This window comes from Protopterus annectens, chromosome 6.part0, assembly GCF_019279795.1.
Source record: "Protopterus annectens isolate FY-2018-M chromosome 6.part0, PAN1.0, whole genome shotgun sequence".
NCBI lineage: Eukaryota > Metazoa > Chordata > Ceratodontiformes > Protopteridae > Protopterus > Protopterus annectens.
The window spans coordinates 762140244-762166484 of NC_056737.1; the positions used below are offsets into that span (position 1 = coordinate 762140244).

General features: G+C 38.7%; 1 protein-coding gene across 3 annotated transcripts in view; it reads left to right on the forward strand.

Moving 5' to 3' along the window:
• Positions 1 to 26241, forward strand: part of AP5M1 (adaptor related protein complex 5 subunit mu 1) — an 857482-nt gene that overhangs the window by 44558 nt on the left and 786683 nt on the right. Inside the window, exon 2 of one of the 3 annotated variants that reach the window (XM_044074442.1) lies at positions 8938 to 9058. The exons of 1 other annotated variant lie outside the window; for it this stretch is intronic. Coding sequence is in view for 1 of the 2 variants with exons in the window: in XM_044074441.1 (XP_043930376.1) it covers positions 22416 to 22474 (59 nt within the window). In the remaining variant the exon portion in view is untranslated. Of the gene's footprint in view, positions 1 to 8937; positions 9059 to 22402; positions 22475 to 26241 lie in introns of those variants that run through there. One more of the 3 variants, XM_044074441.1, reaches the window with a different exon arrangement.

Below are 26241 nucleotides of genomic sequence, written 5' to 3' on the forward strand. Positions count from 1 at the left end.
TAATAAGCATAAATCAACAGTACAAAAATATGACAGAAACCAGACCTTTCTGCAAAATCAAGGGCAGATGAAAAGCCACTGTAGTACTTGTGTCTACCTTGGATGGGGGGGACACACTGCACATTTACACTGCATAATTACTCCTTGCCTTGCTTGGACACATCCAGAGTCACTACATGGTGGAGTGCGGTGCAACAAGTATGTCACAATTTGAAATGTCTCTGGATGACTGTGATGGCCCTGACACATTTGTCATACCTCTCAACCTCAGAGCAAGAAATCTGGACAAAGTCATACACAGAAGTGGGACAAAGGCCCAAAAATAAGGACAATTTTTAAATATTACTCTAATAAACTTAGAAAGATAATAGAATAGGTCTTGAATTAGTATGACTTTTCTGAAGGGTATAAAATCTGAAACTCAAATGTCTGTCATTATTTTCAAACTTCAGTCTTTAGTGATTTGTCACTAATTTGCCAAAAAATGGACCAAATGTGATGCAAAAATATAAAATAGTCACAATACAGCTGGGAACCTGTCAAAGAAGGGACTCTTTAATATTAGTACTGCTAACTTGAGCAGCTGACAAAATAAAATAATCTACATGCATTTCAAGTAATCTATAACTTTGATTATTACAGTTATTTCTTAATTGTAAACCCTCTGTGTTTCCTTCCAAAATTGCTATTTTGCGGAGGGATTATTAGGGGGAAGAGCAACATTTTGAGCCAAAATCGGGGACAGTTGAGAGGTTGGCTATGCCTAATTCTATAAAGCAATTTATTTGCATGTACCTCTCAACCTGTTAATGCAGTAAATCTGAACAAGGCCAAATATATTGGGGGAACATATAAACAGTACTAAAAATTGCTCTTGTATAAATTGAGACAGTTGGTAGAATAACAGTTCTTACTTTAGCATGCATTTTTCTGAAGGTTATGAAGTCTGAAACTCAGTGTATCATTATTTAGTGACTTAATTTCTAAATGATTTGCCAGAAAACTACAAATTTTATGAAGAACAAACCAAAAATAAGAAGCAAAAATCTATTCATTCTTTGAAAATCTGGACAGTTGGGAGGTATAGTTCGGCTGGGCCTGTCTGAGTTTGCTGCCCTTCCCCCCTGACAAAATCATGGTTGAATGGAGCCTCTGCAGCCATTCCAATGAACCATTACTTGGCTATTTCACTCCATTTACCATAAACACTAATGTGCATACTGCTTTACTTCTATGATGAGTTGGACTTCATTTGAAAGTTTTATTTTGTATTTTACAGCACAAACACTAAGTCATCTACTAAACAAAGCAATGCAGTCTCGCAATGAAAACTTAGCATTAAAACTTCTCTGCCCTTGAAACTCACATTCATTGAAACAGCATTGAAACCCACATTCAAAGAAAATACATTTTACCAGTGGCAGATAAAGATTAATTTTGGGCTGTTTTCAAATCATAGGCCCCTTGCATATGAAACATACATGTGCTCTTTGATACACCTTCCTCATTGTGCTAAATTATATTCCTTGTACAATATATTACAGTTGTTAGAGGGCATTTTAAATTTGTTTTGAACATTTTTCCAGTAAGCAATGAAACAAAATGCATGCACCCATAATGGCAAAACTGCCCAGTTCGGAACATTTATCATAAAAGTCTACTTAGACTTCCATAGTCCACTATTATCAGTAAATATGCACAATTCTACAGTCCACCATTATCAGTAAATATGCACAATTCTACAGTCCACCATTATCAGTAAATATGCACAATTCTACAGTCCACCATTATCAGTAAATATGCACAATTCTACAGTCCACCATTATCAGTAAATATGCACAATTCTACAGTCCATTATCAGTAAATATGCGCTATCTCTGAAGAAGTAAAAGTCATCTAAATAATTCCACATTAAAGAAATCTGTAACTAATGAAGAGGTTGCTGCTAGCAAACACCTTTATATTTCATGGTTTCATCGAAAAATAAAGTGTCTGTTGCCCCTCAGGAATAAATTGCCTACATTACATTAAAAAAATGATAAGCTAGTAATATTGCAAGAGGAAATGGATGGCAAACTGATAACGGACTCATAGTTAGTATCTTCACCAAGGAGAACATTCTCAGTACGGCAGCATCCACCCTTTGTGGGAGTAGAACCCAAGAGAGTCCAATCAAGACAAAATGAAGTGTAGAAGAATAAAAATATTTCAATGCATTGGCTGCTTTAATATCTAGATGGAAACAAAAAAGGTTGTGAGGAATGAAAAAAATAAATTACTTTTTTTTAAATACATTAATGGAATGCCAGTCAAAATCAAGTATAAGAAAAACAAGCAGCACTCAACTCAAACCACTTCTTGCACTGCAGTTCTAATTATAATTTATATTCAGCTTTACTAAAGTAACAAGTAACATGCTGAAAGTAGAAATCTCTGATGCCCCCACTTGTAAAAATGTTCCTTATCCAAAAAAAAGACCTGCTGCCTGACATCTACTTGTTTCATGGGGAAAACATGATCAAAGTAAAAAATGAAAAGCAAACAAGAAATAAGCTCAAGATACATTGCTTAAAATGATTACTGTACAGGTTATGGACCACGCAATTGGCATTCGGTTTACGGGTAAAGCCTGCAGAGATGACTGGAAGTCTCCAAGTGTAATGAGACTCTTAAAATAATGTAATTCTGTCCATTATTACAAATACTGGCATATGCATTTCAATACCCAAGGCTTATACATTATCTAGTTAAGTATTCTCTACATGGCAACAGAAAGGCTTTCAATGTTGGCAATTCTTTAACAGTATGCTTATTAAAGCTTACTTGCATCTTGCAATCTCAGCCAAGCTTACCTGATGGTCATTAAAGTATTGCTACTTAAACACAGAGCAACAGGCACTTTGAGTAATAAGCATAAATCAACAGTACAAAAAATATGACAGAAACCAGACCATTCTGTAAAAATCAAGGACAGATGAAAAGCCACTCTAGTACTTGTGTCTACCTTGGATGGGTGGGATTCTCTGCACATTTACATTGCATAACTACTCCTTGCCTTGCTTCGACACATCCAGAGTCACTACATGGTGGAGTGGGGTGTAACAAGTATGTCACAGTTTGAAATGTTTCTGGCTGACTTGTGATGGCCCTGACACATTTGTCATACGTCTCAACCTCAGAGCAAGAAATCTGGACAAAGCCATACAAAGAAATGGGACAAAGGCCCAAAAATAAGGACAATTTTTAAAATATCGCACTTATAAACTTAGAAAGCTAATGGAGGTCTTGCATTAGTATGAATTTTCTGAATGGTATGAAATCTGAAACTCAAATGTCTGTCATTATTTTCTAACTTCAGTCTTTAATTATTTGTCACTAATTTGCCAAAAAAACACAATTTTATGAAAAATGGACCAAAAATGTGATGTAAAAATATAAAATAGCAACACAATACAGCTGGGAACCTGTCAAAGAAGGGACACTTTAATATTAGTACTGCTAACTTGAGCAGCTGACAAAATAAAATAATCTACATGCATTTCTGAAATAAAAGTAATCTGATTATTAGAGTTATTTCTTAATTATAAACCCTCCATGTTTTCTTCCAAAATTGCTATTTTGCGGAGGGATCATTAGGGGAAGAGCAACATTTTGAGTCAAAATCAGGGACAGTTCAGAGGTTTGGCTATGCCTAATTCTATAAAGCAATTTATTTGCATGTACCTCTCAACCTGTTAATGCAATAAATCTGGACAAGGCCAAATATATTGGGGGGAACATATAAACAGTACTAAAAATTGCTCTTGTATAAACTGGGACATAAATCTGGACAAGGCCAAATATATTGGGGGAACATATAAACAGTACTAAAAATTGCTCTTCTATAAACTTGGACAGTTGATAGAACAGGTCTTACTTTAGCATGCATTTTTCTGAAGGTTATGAAGTCTGAAACTAGTGTGTCATTATTTAGTGACTTAATTCCTAAATGATTTGCCAGAAAACCACAAATTTTATGAGGAACAAACCAAAAATAAATAGCAAAACATCTATTCATTCTTTGAAAATCTGGACAGTTGGGAGGTATAGTTCAGCTGGGGCTGTCTAAGTTTGCCACCCTTCCCCCTCACAAAACCATGGTCGAATGGAGCCTCCCTGCAGCCATTCCAATGATCCATTACTTTGCTATTTCACTCCATTTACCATAAACACTAATGTGCATACTGCTTTACTTCTATGATGATTTGAACTTCATTTGAAAGTTTTATTTTGCATTTTACAGCACAAACACTAAGACACCTGCTAAACAAACTTGGCATTAAAACTTCTCTGCCCTTGAAACTCACATTCATTGAAACAACATTAAAACCCACATTCAAAGAAAATACATTTTACTCATGGCAGATAAAAATTAATTCTGGGCTGTTTTCAAATCATAGGCCCCTTGCATATGAAACATACATGTGCTCTTTGATACACCTTCCTATTGCTTTGAACATTTTTCCAGTAAACAATGAAACAAAACTATCCAATTCAGAAAATTTCCATCATAAAAGTCTACTCAAACTTCTACAGTCCACTATTATCAGTAAATATGTACAATTCTACAGTCCACCATTATCAGTAAATATGCACAATCTCTGAAGTAGTAAAAAAAGTCATCTAAATAATTCAACGTTAAATAAATATGTGATGAAGAGGTTGGTGCTAGCAATCGCCTTTATATTTCATGGTTTCATCGAAAAATAAAGTGTCTGATGCCCCTGAGGAATAAATTGCCTAAATTACATTAAAAATAAGCTAGTAATATTGCAATAGGAAATGGATGGCAAACTGATAACAGGCTCATAGTTAGTATCTTAATTTTCAGTACGGCAGCATTCACCCCTTATGGGAGTAGAACCAACAACCTTCTGCATCAAAAGCAAGTACACAACCTGTTGTGCTATTAGCAATGTGAGCTGACTTAGCATAATCAGCACTAAACTTCTCTTCCCCTGCAGCTCTCAGCTCCTTGTAAAATCTACTCAATACTCAACTGCATCTCAACTTCGCAGCACAAGAAGTCTGGAAAAAGCCAAATTTATTGGGGTGGGTCAAAAGGGCAAAACCAGGGACACATTAAACATTGCTTGTATAATCTTGGAAAGCTGCTAGAATAAAATGCTGTGTTACCACCATACATTTTACTGCCAAGGTCCCTGTGCAGAAGAGTCAGAACAACATACCACTATGCCAAATCACCTGCTTTGTGAAAGAAAAATGCTGAGTTACCACCGTACATTTTACTGCCAAGGTCCCTGTGCAAAACAGTCAAGAGCAACATACCACTATGCCAAATCAGCTGCTTTGTGAAAGAGAGGAAGACTGAAACTTAAATGGCTATCATTTAATGAATTCAGTTCTCACCATAGCTGTCAACCTCTTAGCACAAAACACCTGGACAAACCCAGTAATGAGGGAATACAGCCCTAAAACATATTCAGTGAATTCAGTTCTTGCCATAGCTGTCAACCTTAGCACAAAAAACCTGGACAAAGCCACTAACAGGGTATTACAGTCCCAAAAATAAGGACACATTTCAAATAGCCATCTTATAAACTTAAAAAATTGCTATAATAAAAGGTTGTGTTACTATATATTTATTGCTAGAATAAAAAGTTGTTTTACTATGTATTTTCTGAAGAATATGAAGTCTGAAATTCAAATGCCTGTCAATTTTACTTCTGACGGAACAAAAACAATTTTCAGCAGAGGCCCAGGGAGAAATACTGTAGACACGTCTGTAAAATGGCAGGACACCAGAGCAAATCCACACAAACACAGGGATAAGATGCAGACTCCACATAGAAGGCACCCCAGCCAAGAGTCAAACCAGAAAACCTATAGCTGTGAGGCAACAATACTGCCACTGCACCATCAAATATGTAAGGAACTAAACATTCAGAAACCTGAAGTCTGAAATTCAAATGCTTGTCAATTTTATTTAACATTTGTTAATCAGGACAGTCTGACTTGGAACAAAAAAAAAAACAATTCTCAGCAGAGGCCCAGGAAGAAATAATGCAGACATGTCTTTGTAACATGGGAGGACACAAAAGCAAACCCACACAAACACAGGGAGAAGATACAGACCCCCCCCCAAAAAAAGAAGGCACCCCAGCCAAGAAGCAAACTTGAGAACCTGCAGCTGTGAGGCAACAATGCTACCACTGCACCATCAAATATGTAAGGAACTAAACATTCAGAAACCTGAAGTCTGAAATTCAAATGCTTGTCAATTTTATTTAACATTTGTTAATCAGGACAGTCTGACTTGGAACAAAAAAAAAACAATTCTCAGCAGAGGCCCAGGAAGAAATAATGCAGACATGTCTTTGTAACATGGGAGGACACAAAAGCAAACCCACACAAACACAGGGAGAAGATACAGACCCCCCCCCCAAAAAAAGAAGGCATCCCAGCCAAGAAGCAAACTTGAGAACCTGCAGCTGTGAGGCAACAATGCTACCACTGCACCATCAAATATCAAGCATTGCAACATTTACAAACCACAGATATTATGAGGAACAGACCAGATCAAATATGAGGCAAAAATCTGCAATTTTTTTACAAATGGTGGTGGGTAGGGAATTCAGGTCTTTAACACCTGCATACAAGGTACAGGGTTCAAGCCTGAGGTATTCCCTACCACACCACCATGAGCCTAACCATCAGTATATTGCACCTGGGGCATTTTCACACAAACACAGACACAGACACACCCCTCTTGTACATCCACTTACCTGGTCCTATAGTAAACCTGTCCGCAAAACCACCATTAAATCCAGGTCCCTGTCCACAAAACCCCCGACGAGAGTGCAGCTGAAAACCCATGCAAATCCGACCCTGCCCGTCGCGAGATCTTCCCCTGCAGCAAACTCCAATCCAGACCCGAGATCCTTCTCCTGACTGCCGACCTTGCAGTCCGACCCCGATGCATTTCCCCAGCGAGTTCCCAGGCAGTCTATGCAGTTTAAAACTGCATAGACTTGTGGGAGCGCTCCTGTTCACGTTTCTCAATCAGGACTGCTGTTGAGACAATCTGCGCATGCTCCATGCTCTAGACTGTCTCAACAGCAGTCTGGACTAGTGCGCATGCGCGAAGTCCGCGAAATTTTAAAATATTTTTTTCTTTTTATTATTTTGTTAGTTTGAAGTTGAGGGGGCTGCAGTCCGGCAGTCCAATAGCACGGGCCGGCCCTGGTTCTTTCTCAGCCAAAGTCTTCCCATCACCCTCTAGATTCCTCTTCAGTTTGTCACAACAGATAGCTCAGGCTCTGCTGGGGGGTTGTATCCAGGATCTTATCCAAAGGAGTGAAAGAGCAATATGTATGGAACAAACTTGATAGATGGATAAAAGCACATAAATGTAAAATAGATGCTGGCAGTAAAAAGTAATGTCTTTCGGCTTTTCCCGGTTAGTGGTCGCCACAGTGGAACTCTGGTCCGCTAATGATTGGCAGTGGATTTTATGCAGCGCCAAGTTGCCGGCCGGATGCCCAACCTTCAAGGAAGGCACACCTATTCATGCTCACACTTACCTGCATGTCTTTAACGTCACACAACCGTGCAGAGGACATGCAGACTCCACACAGAAGGCCCTCCAGCTGAGAATGGAATGAGAGAACCTCTTACTGTGAGGCGACAACACTAACCGCTGCACCACCACGGCCCTTAAATATATGCTGGCAGTAATCAATGCTTTAAAAGCCTTGCATCATATGTGGTAACTAGGATTTCTGTATGTGGCCACAGACAGTAACACAAAAATGTGGCATATAAACATAAAAAGGGTACCAGATCTTATGTTTGCAGGCTTGTTGTGATGCCCTAGGAGGTGGTAACTCTGCTCATTTTAACTCTTCAGGCATTGTACATTCTGTCAGAGCAAAACATTGTAGTAAACAAGATGAACATGACCAGGATAGACCCTCACAAATGGAAAATGCTGCTGGGGCCATCCAGGAATTGATTTGTTTGTCTCCTTTCAAGTGGCGAGTTTAGAGAAACTCTGCTGCAGGATTCCTTGAAAACGGGCCTTCTTATTCTCATAAATGGGAATGCTCATGTGTGCTTTACCCCTTAACAGTGATAGCCAGTGGTCTTCTAAAGATCCAGAAGGACTTTCCAAAGATAGTGGTGGTGACTCCCTTTTGGCCCAGTCAACGGTGAAAATGCCAAGGAAAGTGCAACGAGTTTCCCAAAGACTGGATTTATGCACATAAGATAGGGGTTGTTTGATACACCCCAACATGAAAATACACTTTGCAGACTGGATAATAGACTTTTGATACCATTTAGCCACCTTTTTTCTGAGGACATGCAGCAGATACTAAAGGAGGCTATCAAACATTTGCTGCTAGAAAATCATGATTGTACAAGTTGAAAAGATTTTTGTGATGTTGCACTAAGAACAAGTACCCTTTTAACTCCCATTTGTCTCTGTTCCTAGATTCTGTTTGAGTTGCTATCCCTTGGCCTTTCTTACCCACCTATCAAGATTCACCTTTTAGCCATTTCTGCCTTTTTTCCCCCTTAGGTTCCTTTCCCCCCACCCCACCTCCCCTTCTCAACCAAGCAGTTTTTGAATGTGTTTTTGCATATACATCTGCCTACAAAACAGGTGGTTCCTCCTTTTGATATTCACGTTGACCTGAAAAACTAGCACTACTTCCATCTGAACCAGCTCATTTGAAGTTCATGACTTGGAAAACTGTGGTGCTTATTGCTCTGACTTCTGCAAGGGTATCCAAGTTGCAAGCTCTTATGGTGAGTCAATTCTTCCTCATTTTCACAAGGACATGATTTCTTAAAGAACAAATCCTTCTTTTAGGTGTAAAGGTGTTTCAGACTTTTTACATCGAGCTGATCTGTTAATCTTTGTGTTCTTTCAAGAGCCAAAAAAACGAGGGAAAAGGAGTCTTGCACCCTGTGGATGTCCACAGGCCACCCAGACACTACTTGGACAGAACATAATCCTTCAGGAAGGCTGATCAGCTATTTGTTTCCTGAAAAGGTAAGAAAAAAGGTAACCAGTGTCAAAGCAGGCAATTTCTAGATTGTTGTCTCATGGTATTTCTCTCTGCTATTCTCACCATAACAAGCCACTTCCAGGAAAGGTTTGGGCCCACTATACCAGGGCTTTGGCTTCTTATGTGGCCTTTTGGAATGGGTAGACTCAAAATATTCTTGAAGCAGCAGCTGAGTCCTCTGAACATACTTTCTCAAACCATTACAAAATTAATTTATTTTCCAGGTCTAGGATATACTTTGCTTTAGCCATTGTCCAGGGGTTCCTAGATTTTTTCTTCACCTCCCTAGATAATCCTAAACCATGGCAACTTACCTGCATAGCTTAGGCTACTGCAACCGTGATCTATATGTTGAACCCAGTTCAGTTGTGTAAGTAAATATTGCAGTAACAGTAGCTGCTCTAAAAAAGCACTGTTGCAGTAGCCATCCCCTCCCCCCTTGTTCTATTTTAGGTGAATAGCCAGGATGTAGATGTATATACTCATGTTCTATTCTTCAGTCCTATTGTTTACTTTTCAGGTCACTAGCCTCCCTTCTTTAAGTAAGAAAACTCTGAAGCTTTTGATGCCCTAACTGCTGCTTTTATCTGGCTCTTCTTGTGGCCCTAAGCAATTAGGGTATATAGAAGGTACACTGAAGCTTTGAAAGATGGCCAGTTGACCGTTATCTTTGGCAGGCTATAATCCATATAGCTTGGACTACTACAACAGTGATCTAGTACAACACCTACTGTTATGGTAAGTTTACTTTCCCAAAGCCTTTCTCATTTTTTCAACTTTTCTAATCTTACGATTTTTATCTTGAGGACTTTGTACCTTTTTTAGTTATTTCTGATGACCTGTTTGAAAGTTGCAAAACAGAGATAGGTCACTGAGGTAGGGTGATACAGTAATCGTCCTGGAATGACTAGCTATGCCATTTAGAATTGGGCGAGCTACAGAATATGCTTTAATTACTTCAGAAGATATACTCTAGTCCAAGTTTAAGTTGTTGTCAACCATTACACCTTGGTTATTAATTATGGTTTTGTTTGTTTTATGATTTGCTTTGTAATCGCAGCTTGTGTTTTTTGCCAATAATGTTTGCAGTCATCGTTGCATTGGTTTATTCATAGCCAGTTCCTCACTTTTATATCTGAGATAAATAGTACAAATTTTAAGAAGTGGCTTCAGCACAATGCCATGTGGGACACCACTGGTAGCCCTGTCTTGATAGATGGGCAGCATACCACTTTGTCTAATTTTGACCAATTGCTAAAACTTGCTTCGCCTGTAGAATTACATATGAATTGATATTTGATGCTGCTAAGTTGTCAATTATTCCCATATTTGGGATAGTTTCAAATACTTTAGCAAAGTCCATATAAAGAGCTTGCACTCTCTGATACGTAGCAAGTGCTGCTGTTACCTCTGTAAAGAATACAGTAAGTTTCAAAACACAAAAATCTGTCATTAACAAACCCATTCTTTTCCATATCTAATGGAAGCAGATTCCCCATGTAATTTTGTATAGTCTCTTATGAATCTCTCCATGATTTTACAGAAAACCAGTCACGCTTGAGTCTAAAATTATCTTGGCCTGATGTGACCCCATTCTTTGTGAAATAATGCCACCATCATAGGTCAGGGATATGTCCACTCAATAACATTTTATTTGGCATAATAGTCAGAGGATTAGTCAGTTTTTATTGATGCTGTATAGGAAACCACCAGGTCTGGTTTCTGATCTTAAGGAATTTGAGTTTTTAATTTGACGTGTAGTCCATATAAGAGATTTCTCCCCTTGCTTCTGCAGCACTAAGATGTATTTATCTTTTTACTGTGAAGATTGCACATTTTTCTGCAATCACATTCATTATGACTTGTTGTAGCTAGATCACCATACTTAAAAGTAGACCTCACATACATCTGAGAACATTTTCTTTCTAATGCTTGTACCATTAACAGCAAAGTATTGTTCGTAAATCATAACCAAACTGTGGCTCAGTGAAGATAATTGGATACCTAGTCTTGAAGGGTACCAGGCTTGCATTTTAATAAAAGGAATCCTGTATCACTGTTTTGGAGATGATGCTTTAGTCACAATCTGAAAACACACCAGTTTTCATAAAAATTACAGCATCTGACAGTAGGAATAATGGTATTGACAGTTTGTGTCTAATTAGAAAGATAAACAGCAGGGAGTTTGTTCGCAGCCACTGAGCATTGGACTGGAATAAGAAGTATCATTGCCTCCTCAGAGCAAGAGGTGCTCCAGTTTGCTTCTTAGCCGGGGTGCTTTCTGTATAAAGTCTGCAAATCCTTCCTGAGTTTTTTTGTGGGTTTTCCCTTTTTCCCCAAAGTCATGCAGTAGGTGAATTAGTGACTCTAAATTGTATAGGTATGTATGTGATGGGTGCACGTGATGTAGAAGAAAGGCCTGGCAACCTGCTTCCTTTCCCTAAGTACCTAGTAACTGTGAATGGTGTCTGTTGTTTGAGATTATTATAAGAGTCAGATGTGACTTGATAGCTTTGACTGGATGGCAAGACAACTCAAGGCAAATTAAAGAATGTAATAGTTTATCTGATTCACTTTGTTCATGGTTAACTCAGTAGGTGTAATTATGGGAAATCTAAATTTTTCCTCATGCAAGTTGAGAATAAACAGCATTAAACTACAAAATTAGGCTCACATAGTGCCTCGGGGAGTCTTTAGGATAAAAATGTTCAAGTACCAGTTGTTAAATCCCATAAGCATAACTCCAAAAGAGAAGACACCAGTCTAGGTAATTTTTTTATAAATGTCAGTATATTAAATAAAAACTTGAATTACAGCACAAAATAAAACAGTTAAACACTTTCCCTATGCACATTGGGACTTCATCAGAATCTTTCCATTAACTAAATAGTATTTCTGTTTCATGTGTTCCTTAAGCAGGCTAATGGATGTCACATGTTTTATTTGAATTTTATTATATAAGCTGTTAATTTTAGTTAACGAAATGATGAATTTTGTAGTTTCCTGGTGTTTTTTTTGGATGCACGTATACACACTGTTGATTCTATTGTCTTGAAAATAAACAGGTAAATCAACATCTTCAAAGCATATTTTCACACATTTGCAAGAAAACAGGACAAATCACTGTTATATCAACTCTGTAGATGTATGATAGTTTATGTATCCCTGAGTATGTTGTTCATAATGTATATAGATTTTTCTCCCTTAAAAGGAAACAGTCATTTAATTTTAAAAGGTGAAATTAATGTCACAGAGTGAACATGCTCAGTAAACAATGGGGAGACAAGGTATAGGTTTGTTATGAACTGTAGCAACATCAAGAGTTATTTAGAAACTGTGCATGTTGGGACATAGGAGGCTGTTCAAAAACAGCACACAGATAAACAAAATAGCATGATGAGCAGCAGTGTGCAGATGACAGATTCAGAGACATACATAACATGGTTACTCTATAATGGAAAACAGCTCATTATGCATCACATGCAAGTAAGTGTCAACATGCTAGTGAGTTCTACTGTTTATGTAGATTACAACAGGAAACATAGTAATGCTATTCAAAAAAATGTATAAAAATAACACAGCGAGTTAGAGATTCTTTTCTCTAGACCAGCATTTGCCAGTGAATAGGATTATTACTAGATGAAGGGAGTAGCATCTAGCCACTCCTGTGTTAGTAGCTGGTTTGGACGCTAGTGTCTGTCATTGCTGCATGCCACTGCCCTCTCTGATAAAGGTCTTTCAGGAGTGCCATACTGTCACCTCCATGAACTGTCCTCATGGTATGTCCACAGCTGTTATGCAAACGCTGGTTAACTTGTGCCTTCAGCAGCAACAACGGGCCAACACATAGGTGAACAGACTCTGTAAACCACAATGAAATAACAAATAAAAAAAAAAAATTACAGATTCTGGAAATGCCAGGCAAATAAATAACTTGAAGCAATTTATTACTACATTTAAGCTTTTGGGTACAAAAATCCTTCAGTGTATTCCCAAAACAACATATAAAAATACAAAGACTCCATTTTATAAAGTACTCAACAAAACACTTGACACAGCCCCCAGTCACGATCCATAATGAATTGATATGCTTATCATTGAAAGCACAAAAAAACCCATTCAAAACAAAATTAAATTACAAAGTCAACATTATGTTAATGTCTAAACCTGTAAAGTGAATAATTTAAACAATTGTTTCATTCTAAGAATTGGTTTAATGCTGACTATAGCATTACCACCAGGTTCAGAATCTGCTTGCAAACGGATAATCCAGTTGAACTCACAGACCTCAACTCTATTACTCACATCTCCATCCCTGATACTCTTGTCACACAACTCTAAATTTAAAGTCCTGGGTCAGTATCTCTTTCCGTAATATGTTTTGCTAGAGCATTTGTAGCAACACCTGTCCATATCTCCGAATGATGATCAACAATACGATCCTACAGTTATGCGTACATTTACCTACATAAAACGCTGTACATTTTATGCATGTAGCCAAATAAACAATATTAGAAGTATTGCAAGTTGCAAAGCAACTAAAACAGGACTTTCTATTTGTCTTAGGATGTACAAAAAATTGTCAGTTACTATACAGTATATCTACAACTTGCACAGTTAAAACACAGAAAGGTTCCAGACCTACTTGATTGAAAACCACTTGCGTTGTGTAACATATATAACACAAGCATTTCCTCAAACTGGAACAATTCCTATAAGCAAAATTTAGTCTTTCACCAATCTGCTCTAACTCAGGCATACGCTATAGGATGCCCCAGTTCTTGGAAGTAATATTTCTTACTGTACCTGTTCTCCTATTAAAAGTAGTGGTATAATGCAAAGGACCTTGTTTACTTGTAAGGGCTGCAGCATATTATGGGATGCATGTTCCATAAAGTATGGTTTAGTGAGTTACACTAGTCTTTCAAAACCTTAAATTTGATATTATTCAAAAGTTTTTCATTGTGCCCTCTGTCTTTGTACTCTAGCATCATCTCATCCATTTGCTGTAAGCATTTATCATCATCATCAGTATTAAGCCTACTGTCTCATACTAACTGATTTTTGACTATGCCATTTAAAGTATGAGGAGCATGTATACTATACCTATGTGTATGCCTTTTGGCTTCGACATCTTTTTTAAAAATACATGTGTTGATTCCACTATTCATTTTAACCAACTTCACATCCAGAAAACACATCTCATTCATAGAGAAGATAGATTTAAACTTCAAAAAAGTAATATTGTCTAGATTACAAACACACTCTGCCAATTCCAATTGATCACCTTCCCATATCAGAAAGACGTCATCAACAAAATGCTTACAAAATGTCACCTTAGAGATAAGCCTAGGGTGAACATAATATTCAAACTGATTTTTCCACTACTTAAGTGTAATATTAGCATAGGTGTTAGCAGTGAATGCCCATTGCTACACCAGAGGTGTGGAAGTACAACTGTTCATCAAAAATGAAAATATTATTGGTAAGCAGTGCACCAATTCCAGTAACTCGCATATTGTTTCAACTTCCCTACCGTAGCATATTGTTTCAACTTCCCTACCGTACATTTCACTATTCTCACATAACAATTCAAGCATAGCATCAAGGACAAACTTGTCTGGGATTACCATAAGTAGAGTTGATGTCCAATGTGACAGAAATAAAATCATTATTCTTCTTATGGCCATACCATTCAAATAATTTAGTTAGAAAGTCACCTGTGTCTTGTATGTAACTTTTTAACTTGGTGAGATATCTACCAAGAACAGACTGAAAAATACAGTGATATTGGTTCGGTTACCCATCCCCTACCAGGTACAGTAGGTCACATAGGGGTATGGGTTAAAACCTTGTGACTTTTAGGGAGTCCATACAACACAGGAATCCTAGGACAGGCAACAATAATAAAACATTAAACAAATCAATTGTAATGTCCTTCATCAGTTGTAAGTCATAAATACACATATTGACTTTGCTTATAAAATTCGCAACATTGGACAAGTCAATTTTCTTAAAAGTGCTTTCATCACTAAACAATTCTTTCATAAAGTGCACATAGTTATTTGTATTCATAATTACTACAGTACCACCCTTATCGGCTTGCTTGCTAATATTATTTTGCAGTTTCATAAGAGCTTCATGCTCATTCTTTGCTAAATTATATAGTTTCTCTCCTGCTTTGTTCATATAAATGACAAAGTTCATGTTCACAAATGTTCGAAAAGGCAGTAATCATTGGATAGCTGACTGGTATAAAGGTATTGTATTTCTTACATTATTTGGTATTCAAGCTAGCAGAATCATTTAAAATAAGTTTCAAATTCAGATTCCTCGCAAACATTTTAAGGTCTGTAATGGCTTACACTATCATATCGGTGTTCGATGGAATAAACTGGAGCCCTTTATTAAGCAGTGCAATGTCTGTCAAAGTCAAAGACAAATCAGACAAATTAATAATTGCACAATCTTTCAACAAGTCTGGTGTACTGAGTGGCTGTGAGTCTGAGGGCCATTGTATTTTGGCCCTCCTCTGCCTTCACATCTTTTTTTGCAGTCACCCTCTCGTGTTGTCCCTCTTGCGTATCTGCACACATTCTGGTAAATTGAGATGCACTTGGAGGGATAGTTGACGAAAATCCTCCACAGTATTCCCATTTTTCACTTTTACACAGGAAACCTGAGTATTATTTGACAAAAGTGTCTGATTTGCATTAGGAACAGAAGACACTTATTTTATTGAAGCCTCAGCCCCCTGCACAGAATCATCAATCATATCTTTAGGTATGTAGTCATCAGAGTGGGGAAACAAATCTGAGGCATACAATGAATCCTTATTCAAACTGCCCTCTTTTTTTACACGTGAATATCTCGACCAAGAAAAAATATTGCCCGTGTGAAAATCATTAATGTCCCTGAGGAGCTTATGCTTCTTTGGAGTTCCAACCGGTTTACATAACTAACAAGTCTATCAAGTATCAAATTATAAACAGATATATGCTCGTTAAATGAAGGAAGACCAGTAATCTCACATTCCAATTTCATTATATCATTCTGCAGTTTATTTTCAGTCTTAACAACTAACTGGTTCATCAGAACCATATAGTCACTACTTACTTTCTGGTTCGGCTGCTGCCATTTTTTTTTTAATTTCCTGTAAATATTCCAGAACGTGGGCATCTTCAATATCAGGTCATGTGGGACTACTCCCAATTCCAAGTAAGCCATAAAGCTAAACCATTGCCACTGAAGCCTCTTAAAGGCTTGAACCTTCTTTCCTAAGGTTCAACTCGCATGACAAACATATCCGCATCTGATGTATTCACATAAACATTATTCACAGTAGGGTCTACCATATGCAAGAGTAGAGGATTAGTACACTTTGATAACAGTTCATGTAAAGAACATCTTTCTGACTGTGCTGAAGTGGTTCGCACAAACAGAAGAGAGAACCACTACTGTTGTGTGGGTATTCTTTGTCCTAGTCCATTTCACCAAGGTACTGGAGGCACTGACTGCACCCACATCACTGTCAAGGCCCTACCTGGCTCACTTGGTATCCAATATGTTATCCGGAAGGGTTTCCACTCCCATCAGCTACCATGTGCAGACCATGCACAGGATATTATATACAGTGTGCCTGTGTGCTATCCATGCAGTTCCCATGATTTCTACTGTGACGGCCTCTCTACACCGGGCCAGTAATCAAGGCGCCTCAATGCTCACCACTGAACCCGGTTAGAGATGGTCACTAAAAACAGAAATGGATTTCTACAGTATGTTCAAATCCAGCTTTCTGCATCAAGCACAGTTTCCCCCAAGAGCACACAGGGGACATGCCCCAGATTTGGGACTGTACTCTGTCTCTCCAGATCCCAAATAAAACTCAGTTTGGAGCACTATGTTCCAATTCCTGGTAGCAGACACACGCACACCTAGGTGTTTGATTTTCTCTCTCTTTCACTCTCACTCATACACACACACACACACACACACACACACACACACACACACACACACACACACACTCATGGGAAAGGCTGACAGACATACTGGCTGTACCCCTTCTGCCCAGACTATAAGGTAACCATGCTGTCACTAGTCAACCCTGTAAGGCTCTTACAAGGGTATCCAATTATATTGAGTAAAATCAATACCACCATAAGTGGTAGAGTATAACCAAAGCAACAAAGCTTTTCTCGGAGAGGCCAAGGCGTCGCTAAAATAAGCACAAGCACTCTCGATATGTTAAAAGTATTCTCTAGAAGACCAGCCACAATGAAAGGTATAAAAATATTTAATAAAATAGAAAACATGAGAATACTAAATATCCAAGTGCAAAAAACACATGAGTTTCACTCACAGGAGAAATAAAAATAACACATTTGGACAGATCCATACAAATGCATAAAAACAATACTTAACTAATCTCACTGTATTTCCTGACTGTCTAAAGAATAACTGTTCCCTAGATAAGCTAATTAATATAGCAAGGCAAGATAGATTGCTGAGATGCTTACTTCCACAGGGCAAGGTGATGACTATCAAAACTAAACTAAAGTGAACTGAAATGAACTTAACAGAACTGTGATAACTGTCATAGATTTATTTTTATATTAGATTCCAAAGAAAGCAAAGCAAACTGCTGTGAGAGTTCCATCCTCTCAGTGCTGGTTATAGAATGACATCACATTTCATCGCCTGACTCTGGTACAATACACACTCAGAGCTATGCTAAGATTTGTTGCAGTATTTGAAAGTTGTAGAACAATTTCAGAAATGTTTACTCATTTATAATAACACTGTTGATACGTTTTTAACACAAGCATCTGTACAAGTCAGTGTGATAGTCAAATGACATAAAATTATTTACAAATGTCAAGCTAACTATGCTGGTGTATGTTACACATGCACTGCATTATTCTCCCTGGCACAGATGGCAATACCTCACATTGACATACATCTGACACGTGATCTATACCATTCTTCTTATATGGGGGGGTTATCACAGGATGATCTAGTTTGTAGGTGTACATTACCAACCCAAGAACCCATGATGACCCAGTGACATGATAATATATAGCAGACAGCTTGTTATGGTATTTGTTGTGTGTTTTATAGGTATTGCTGCATATGCCTTGGAGCCGTGGAGCCATGGCTGATGACCCATATCTGCTGACCCCAGACATTGGTTGAGAGAGCATATAACACAACTGTGGTGCAGACACAGAACATTTGTGAATTTGTGTTTGGTATTCTAAAGTCTCGCTTCTGCTGCCTGGATATGTGACAGTGTACTGCAGTACACACCCAAGACATTAAACTATTTGTAGTGTGTGATTCATAAACAGTTACAGCAAAGAGAAAAAATAGCACTGGCTAACACTGGTGTGTCAGCAGTGGAGGAGCAACCTAGTGAGGAATCTGAAGAGGGCACTACTTCTATGGGCTCCTATGTGAGGCAGAGGTGGGCAAAATATTTTGATGTGCTGGTAAAGATTTTGTCTAGTTCAAAAGTTATTGACCATTACAGGGCAAACCTACATTTACGCAGGTTGTGCAGTACAGTGCAAGGAGCAGCCACACTGTGTATCAGACATTACCTAACCCACATGAGTTAGGGAGTGGGTTGTCATCTGTGCAAGTGAAGAATCACCGTGACATGGGATAACAACACTATCATCAGTGGAAGAGTAATGAGGGGTTCCTGCAGTAACCCTGCACATGACTAGGTGCTGTGAGGGGTTGAGAATCATGTCCTCAGTTGAAATGTGGAGCATCCAGGAAAGGAGTACTAGACAAGTGAAGTACCTTTCCCTGTAAAGGCAGGTGTTGAGGCATGTACTTTAGGGGAAGGCATAGTTTGTGGGTTCCATATGTAAGATTGTGATTGTGTTCCATACTGTGTGGTTGTGGCAGGTGGCTAGCTGTTGGTATGACCTGTCAAACCATGGGTATGTGTTATTTGGGGGCATCTACCAGAGACTGGGCTGCCGTGGAAGTTTGGACCCAAGTTGTGACGTGTGAGGTGAACAGTTCAACTGTATAAACATTATGCATGTCCACGACCATGCATGGATGCAAAGGTGGGACAATAACTGGACTTCAAGTCATCAGTGGGCACCAGTGTGTCTTTCCATAGTGCCTTGATGTGCACCTTTAGAAGTTGTGCATTACTGGAGGGGGGTTCTGCTGCCTGTGTAACATATGCAGCATGCTTATACAAATGACACCCTTCAGTAAACACTGGTGATGCTGGAGGTCGAGCTTAGGCTACTGCAGTCCCCTTAGCTATGAGGGTGTGAAATGCTACAGCACTGAACTCCCTACAGCAAATGTAATCGAAAATAACTTTTAATAAACAAATGCAGGTAAAAACGATAATCACTTTCGTCTCTTGATCAGAAACTTCCTCAAATAACAACCCAATATTACCATTCAGGTTAAATGCACAACATAATTCAAAACAACCAATAAATGGCCTGGTTTGAATGACCAAATTTCAATCTCTTGTCTTTTAAAGTTTAAAGCACTTGAAAGATAGGCTGTTCCTCATGTAACTACATTTTTAGCTTTTATATATACTTGTATGCAATTTATGCTATTCTCGAATTTTTACGCATTTTTAGATATTTACATAGTTTGCGTGTATTTATATTTTTAATTTGAACATGCATACAGTTCTGTATAATCTTTTAACAAGTGTGTTGAATTGAGTATACTGTTTATTCAGTTTCATGAATTGTTTTAAAGGAATTACACAATGTTTCTTTAACAATGTTTTAGAATTTTTGGGGACTTGGAGGTCATTGGATTTCTTATTGGTTGCTTTGAATTATGTTGTATACTTAACCTGAATGGTAATATTGGGTTGTTAACTGAGATATGAAAGTGCTTATCCTTTTTACCTGCATTTGTTTATTAAAAGTTCTTTTTAATTACATTTGTAGTAGTGAGTTCGGTGCCGTAATGTTTTTGCTATTCTAGGGTGGGAGATGTTCCCATGACTGTTAAGGCACAGCAGCACTGTCAACAATGCTATGACTGAACTCATGTACAGTGCCGTTATTGTGAGCCTCTACAAACGTACTAATCTCAGGCATGTGTAGACCAGTACTACTGTGAAAGAGAAAAGGTAACCAAGTTGTATGTAAGCTGGTGTGTGACCACCTCACACACATACATGCACGCTGCTTACTGAACATCTGCATGCCGGGATTATACATAAGCTATGAACATGCCGATACCTGTTGGTGGTGGATGAATCCATCTCTCTTCCAATGTCTCTAAGTGTACGTGTACAATGTGCAGAGGTGCTTGCCGGTATTGACTTGCAATGACATGTCCTTCAACTCATCTGGTGCATTCCCCACAGACATGGGCAGTCATCGCCTCTGCCATAGGAGTTTGGAGTTGAAGCCTTGATGTTCTTGGGTAAAGCATATAGTGAAGGCATTGTTACATCAGGTGAATGAGCTACCAGTATGCTACATAACTGGCACTTAACCACTATTCATGTCCGGCATCCCCAACAGATACTTGGGCACTCCTGACTAGTCCAGCTCCCACATCCAAACCTTCACTTGAAATCAGTGTCACCTCTAAGTGTTATTAGGAACTGTTTTGTCTCTGTGAGCTGACTATGTGTTGTGGGCACAGACCATGGTGGCAGACCTGGTAGCATCTGTCTTGTTCTCTGTTCTTTGCATGCTGCATCATCTCAGTCACCCACTGAGGCACCCGCAGCACTGTACAGTTGTGTGCACCATTTCCTACCACACCTGGCGCCTGAAGGGCTTATCTGCTTTATCGAACTCTATTGTACACTTGCCATGTGTATGTATGCCTCCTGTGGCTTTCTTAGTGTGCTACCATTCTTTTGGTACCATGACAGCACTGGTGCATATGGATTAGTGTGTGTATGGAAGACTGCAGCACTGTTATGTGTGGTCTGTGTACAGTGGCTCATGCCTCGTTTTCTAAAGCACAGTCTTTGCCCATAAAAGTACAGGGGAGGGATTCACTTATATTTGGGTATGAAACGTAACCTCCTCATGTTCTCCCTGGATCCACAGCAGCTGTGTGTGTTTCAGCTGTTATGCCTCCTTCCCAGAGTTGGCACAGTTGTCAAAGCATTGCACTCTGTCATCTTTGGATGATGAAACATAGATGGCTGTTCCCAGCATCTCCACAAACATGAGAACAGCAACTGTTTTGCCTGTTCTTGTGGGCTTGCTGTTTGGACCACCCCAGCAATGTAACATTTCTTGCCTGTTTCCTGTGCCCTGTGTTAGTCACCCCCACTAGGGGATAGTTTACTTAGTTAATTTGGTGTGATGGCTATGTCTGGCAGCCATACACCCTGGAGTTTTCCCTACAATGAGCAGTACATTACCAGTACTCCTTCTGCTGTATATATTCCTGTATGATTTTCCATCTTTCTCTATATTCTGCAGTATCTTTTATTTGCTGTAGTCTACAATTTTCTGTACTGTGGTCTCTCATAGCATGGCAACTGTGCTATTCTTTGTGCTGTTAAGGGGCTTATAGCCCATGGGTATGCTAATGAGGTGATACAAAATGATGTTTTCTAAATTTGTAATGTATTTATCAGCCCTGTCCTCTACTAGGAGTCCTTGCATATCTCAAGAATATGTACTGGGACTTTAAGTTTTAGGTGTGCATGACTCTGCAGCCAGACCATCCTAGTACACACTTACAAAGCAGTGATGGCTGTGGACATCATACTACCCTGCTGCCTGTCATTGACTTGCTCCAGTAAGCAGGTCACATAAGACGTGCTTGCCTATTGTGTGTAGCTACACAACTATCTCCCTTTGCCTCGCAACCATGCGGTACGTGGGCATGAATGTTACTATATATCCATTCTGTCATGGTATCAGTGATATGGAGCATCATGACTCTGCTCTCATTTTTACTGTTTGGCTTACCTGGAAATCATCTTTGCCTCAGCAGGATCTATGTGTGGTATGGCTTCTGTATAATGCATCAGGGAAACTAAACTCTTTCCTGTTATAACTCCTAGAATAGTCCTCTTGTACAAAGTTGATAAGTGGCACTCCTCACCCTGATGATGAGTGGTGCCACATACATAGCCTGCTCTCTCCTGAGCAGTGCTACCATTAGTACAGCAGTCTGAGGAGGCTCTATCCTGACTTTCTTTATAGGCTAAGAAGAGACAACTTGACTATTACAGTAAGGATTAATATTTGATGTCATCTTACAGTAGACCTTTGTGTATAGGTACAGGCTGTTTCTGATGTCCTTTTTAAACTGTGTTAATTTTGGGTTTTTTGTGCATGTTTTGCAGTACAGGATAAGATGGCAGAAAACTGGCATTTTTTGCCAGAAGAGGCAGGCAAGACTCTTCAGGTGTTGGGGTGAGTGTTCTGTACTGCTGCTAGACCAGCACATCTCTGCTTCACTTATTTACTACAGCAGTGCATAGTTTTGCATTTCTGTTTAGCACATACCCATTGGCATAATTCTTCACTGCTTATAAGACTACTGCATAATTTTAAATGCATTTGTAACTAGGCTTCTGGTTTTACTTGTGTCTGTTATTCTTGGTATTGCCATTAGCATGCCAAATATATTGACCCCAGGTGTACCATTGCAGTTGGGCTATTTTATTTCTTTTGAGTAGTTAAGCATTTTGTTGCTCATTGCTGTAGGTCTGTCATTACAATTGCATAGGTGCTCATTGCCCTTGTCGTTTTCTAATGCATTTATACTTGTGCCACTGTCATTCTGTGTGCCAGTTATTCCTGAAATAGCATAGGCATAACCATTTTTAATTAAGCTTTGTGTACCACAGGATTATTTTCCATTTTGACTTTTACATCAGTAATTGCCTGCCTATTACCTGGTCATGTTTATTGATAGACATGTTATATAGTTTACTGTGCTAACATGTGCCAGACATCCCATCATTTGCTACACTGCATATGGCAACTCCACATACACTTTTTTTTCTACAGGGCTGTATGTTTCATTTGTGCAATTTGTTTCTTCCTAGCTTTGTTGTTCATTGCTTATACACTGGTTACCATACATAACCTGTGCCAATGTCCTACACAATGGTAGCATTGCTCCCCCATTATTACATCTTATCATAGGGGTTCCCATGGTATTCATATCACCATTGCTCTGCTGACTATTTTTTTGGGGTTTTTTTCCTCCTTCTGAGGCCTGTCATAAGGAAGTGCATCACAGTATAGTGACCATTGCTTTTTTTTTTTAGCATCTTTGTTTCTTTCTCTCCCTCTGTATTTGTTTATTTTTTCCCCTGCAGTCTCATACATGGAGCAGGAAGTGGTGTGGCAGTGGGCACTGCATCCTGCACCTGTCTCCAGATCAACTGCTGGGTCCTCAGCAGTCACCAGGTCAGCCTGTCTGCAGCATTATGATCATCAGACTATTTATACTTATTATACTTATGAGAGATGGCATGGAGGACTCAGCTGTGGCTTCCAGTGCTGTTGCTTTGGTGGGAGGGGGCTTCTCACTGGAAAATGGCACAGAGGCATTATGCACCTGGTGGAAGCTGTAGTGTCTTCTCAAGACTAAGATGGACCAGTGGCACAAAGGCTAGATTGGCCATCTGGAGCCCATTCTCATGCAGCTGGCAGCGTACCATAGCTCCCTAGCCCTTATTATCAAGTGGCCAGCCACAGAGCCTGTCCTTATGTCAGCCACTGCATTGACCGACTTCTGGTTAGGTTCCCTGCTGAGACAGGTTGGCAGGTATTCCTCACCCCATCATTTCCCCCTTCATGATGTCTCCCTTTCTTGTTTGTCAGTCACTTTCCCCTGTTATTTTGTCCAGTCCTCCCCTTCAGTGGTTGGTTGCTTGGCTGTTAAACAACTCTCATGGCTAGAATTCCCCAACCTACTGGCCTATAACCAACTTGTCATGGCCCACCAAATAGTTTACCAACCAAAAAAAGCACCATATCTACAAGAGCTACTTAATCACTACTCAAATAACTGGGTATTACGGGTCCAGTAACAAATCACTATTAAGCATAACCAAAAGTAAAAATGCTGCCGGTGATTCCCTTTCCTCCAACTGTATAAACAAAATCTGGAATTCTTTATCTTTAACCACTGCTAGTTTGTCAAACTTTAAAAAGTTAATCGAAACCCACCTATCCAGTACATGGATCCATTGTTATACTGACCCTTGTTAGTAATTGGGTTACAATTTCATTTACTGTTCTGTGTCCGCTATTTCCTTTTCCCTGATTGAACTCTGCCAAAATTAAATCTGTTTTTTTAGTCTCATTATGACTTCTTTAACTTAAAAATGCAGATAAACATAAAAACTGTTTTCTCTCTGTGGCCTACACACATTTGAAACATATCAGGCCACTTGAAATGTAAAAAAAAAAAGACATAAAACTGTATGTTTCTGTCTATTCCACACACATCTTTTTGCACATCTTGGGCCAACTGACTTCTGTAAATAACCGCCATATTTGTTATATATCTGCTATTGCACACTGTTTTGTACTATGTGGAGACTTTTGTATTATGCAAAGCTTATGTGCTACTACTCTTTTTGTATTAAGGCCATTTACTTTGATACATATGTTTTATTACTCTCTTTTTTTTCTTTTTTTTTTTTTTTTGTAATATGTGGAGCTTTTCTCCAGGATCTCTGCTGAAAATGGACAAATTGTCCAGTCTGACTTTCCCAGTAAACATGTTAAATAAATAAGTAAAATGAAGTAAAGAAATGTTTAAATGTTATGTAATTTCTTTTTATGAGGCAGTTATCAAAATTTAAGGGTGATACTTCAAGGATCTGAGCTAAATGGTGCAACTTTGGAGATACTGGCAGAGTTTCTGCCTTACCACACATAGGTTGTCCACAGAAGCACTACTTCTACTTTACCTATTTTAAAATTTTAAAGTGTCTTTGCTTGATGAATATTTATTATTTACCTTGTCTACTGATGACATAGGTAATGAATATTCCTTAAGGATCCTTCAAATGGCAGTAGCAGTGTGCATAACCATTACCACGTCATTGCACTTGGGTGGGGTGTGCTAATGTGTATTCGGGGGAGAGTACTCTGCAACATCACTGTACAATCTTGGAGGGAGTGTCATTTGTATGTTTGCTCTGTGCATAGTGCAGAGTGGTTACACAGGTGTGAAGGACTGTATATAGGGTCTTACCCATTGTTCACTAATTTCTGTGATCATGCACTATAGGACACTAAGTTCAGTTTTTCCTAATCATTAAGAAGCTTTTTTTTTTTTTTTTTAATCCATCGCTAGTCTGCTGTGCTCTGTTCTGGTGTCCAACCAAAAGGGGATTGGTATGGTCACAAGCACTACACCTTCTACAGGTATATAGTTCAAGTCTCACAAGTTACCCTATTGAGACCACCCTGCACCCAGTTAGTTTAGTGCTTGTGAACTGCATACTGTACTGAAAAAAGGGATCATTTGTATGTGTACTTCATGCATAGAGTACTATGGCAACTTAGTGAGGTAGGATTCCCCGCAGGCTCTTGGCATATTGTGTACCAATTTCTGGGTATTAGTGTTTTGTTACATACTTGTGCTTTGTACCAGCCCTACTCTGTGACTTAAAAGTTTGAGTATTGTCTATTGGCAGAATCTTGAGCAGACTTATTTGTATCATTGAGGATGTGTGTGTAATTTTTTGGATCATAGTTTCCATTTGTAAAGAATAGGATGAAGGATTTATGTATGACTGGCTTTAATTGTATACATAGGCTGGAACTGGAAATGGAAAATGTTATTATTTGTGTTAATTACAGAGGGTATAACTGTGGGTGGGGAGCAGAAAGATCCTAGGTTTGTTTGTATGATATTGAAGATATTGCCGTCCCTACAGGAATTTCACACAGGTTCATCTAAGCCGTTTTAATTGACATACTCTGTTCAATTATTTGGACATATTTATTTGAGGTGAGGTAGTTAACTCGGTCAGTGTTTTGGGTAGTTGAAATCCCACATAACGACTGTATTTTCATTGATTTTTGCAGCCTGGTATTTAATTAAGAATTAATATTGCTCTGTAAGGGGAACAAACTATTTATGGTAGACTTCAATAATGTTATATTCAGTGGAACTTTCATTCATTATTATAAGAGTAATTTCTAGTCAA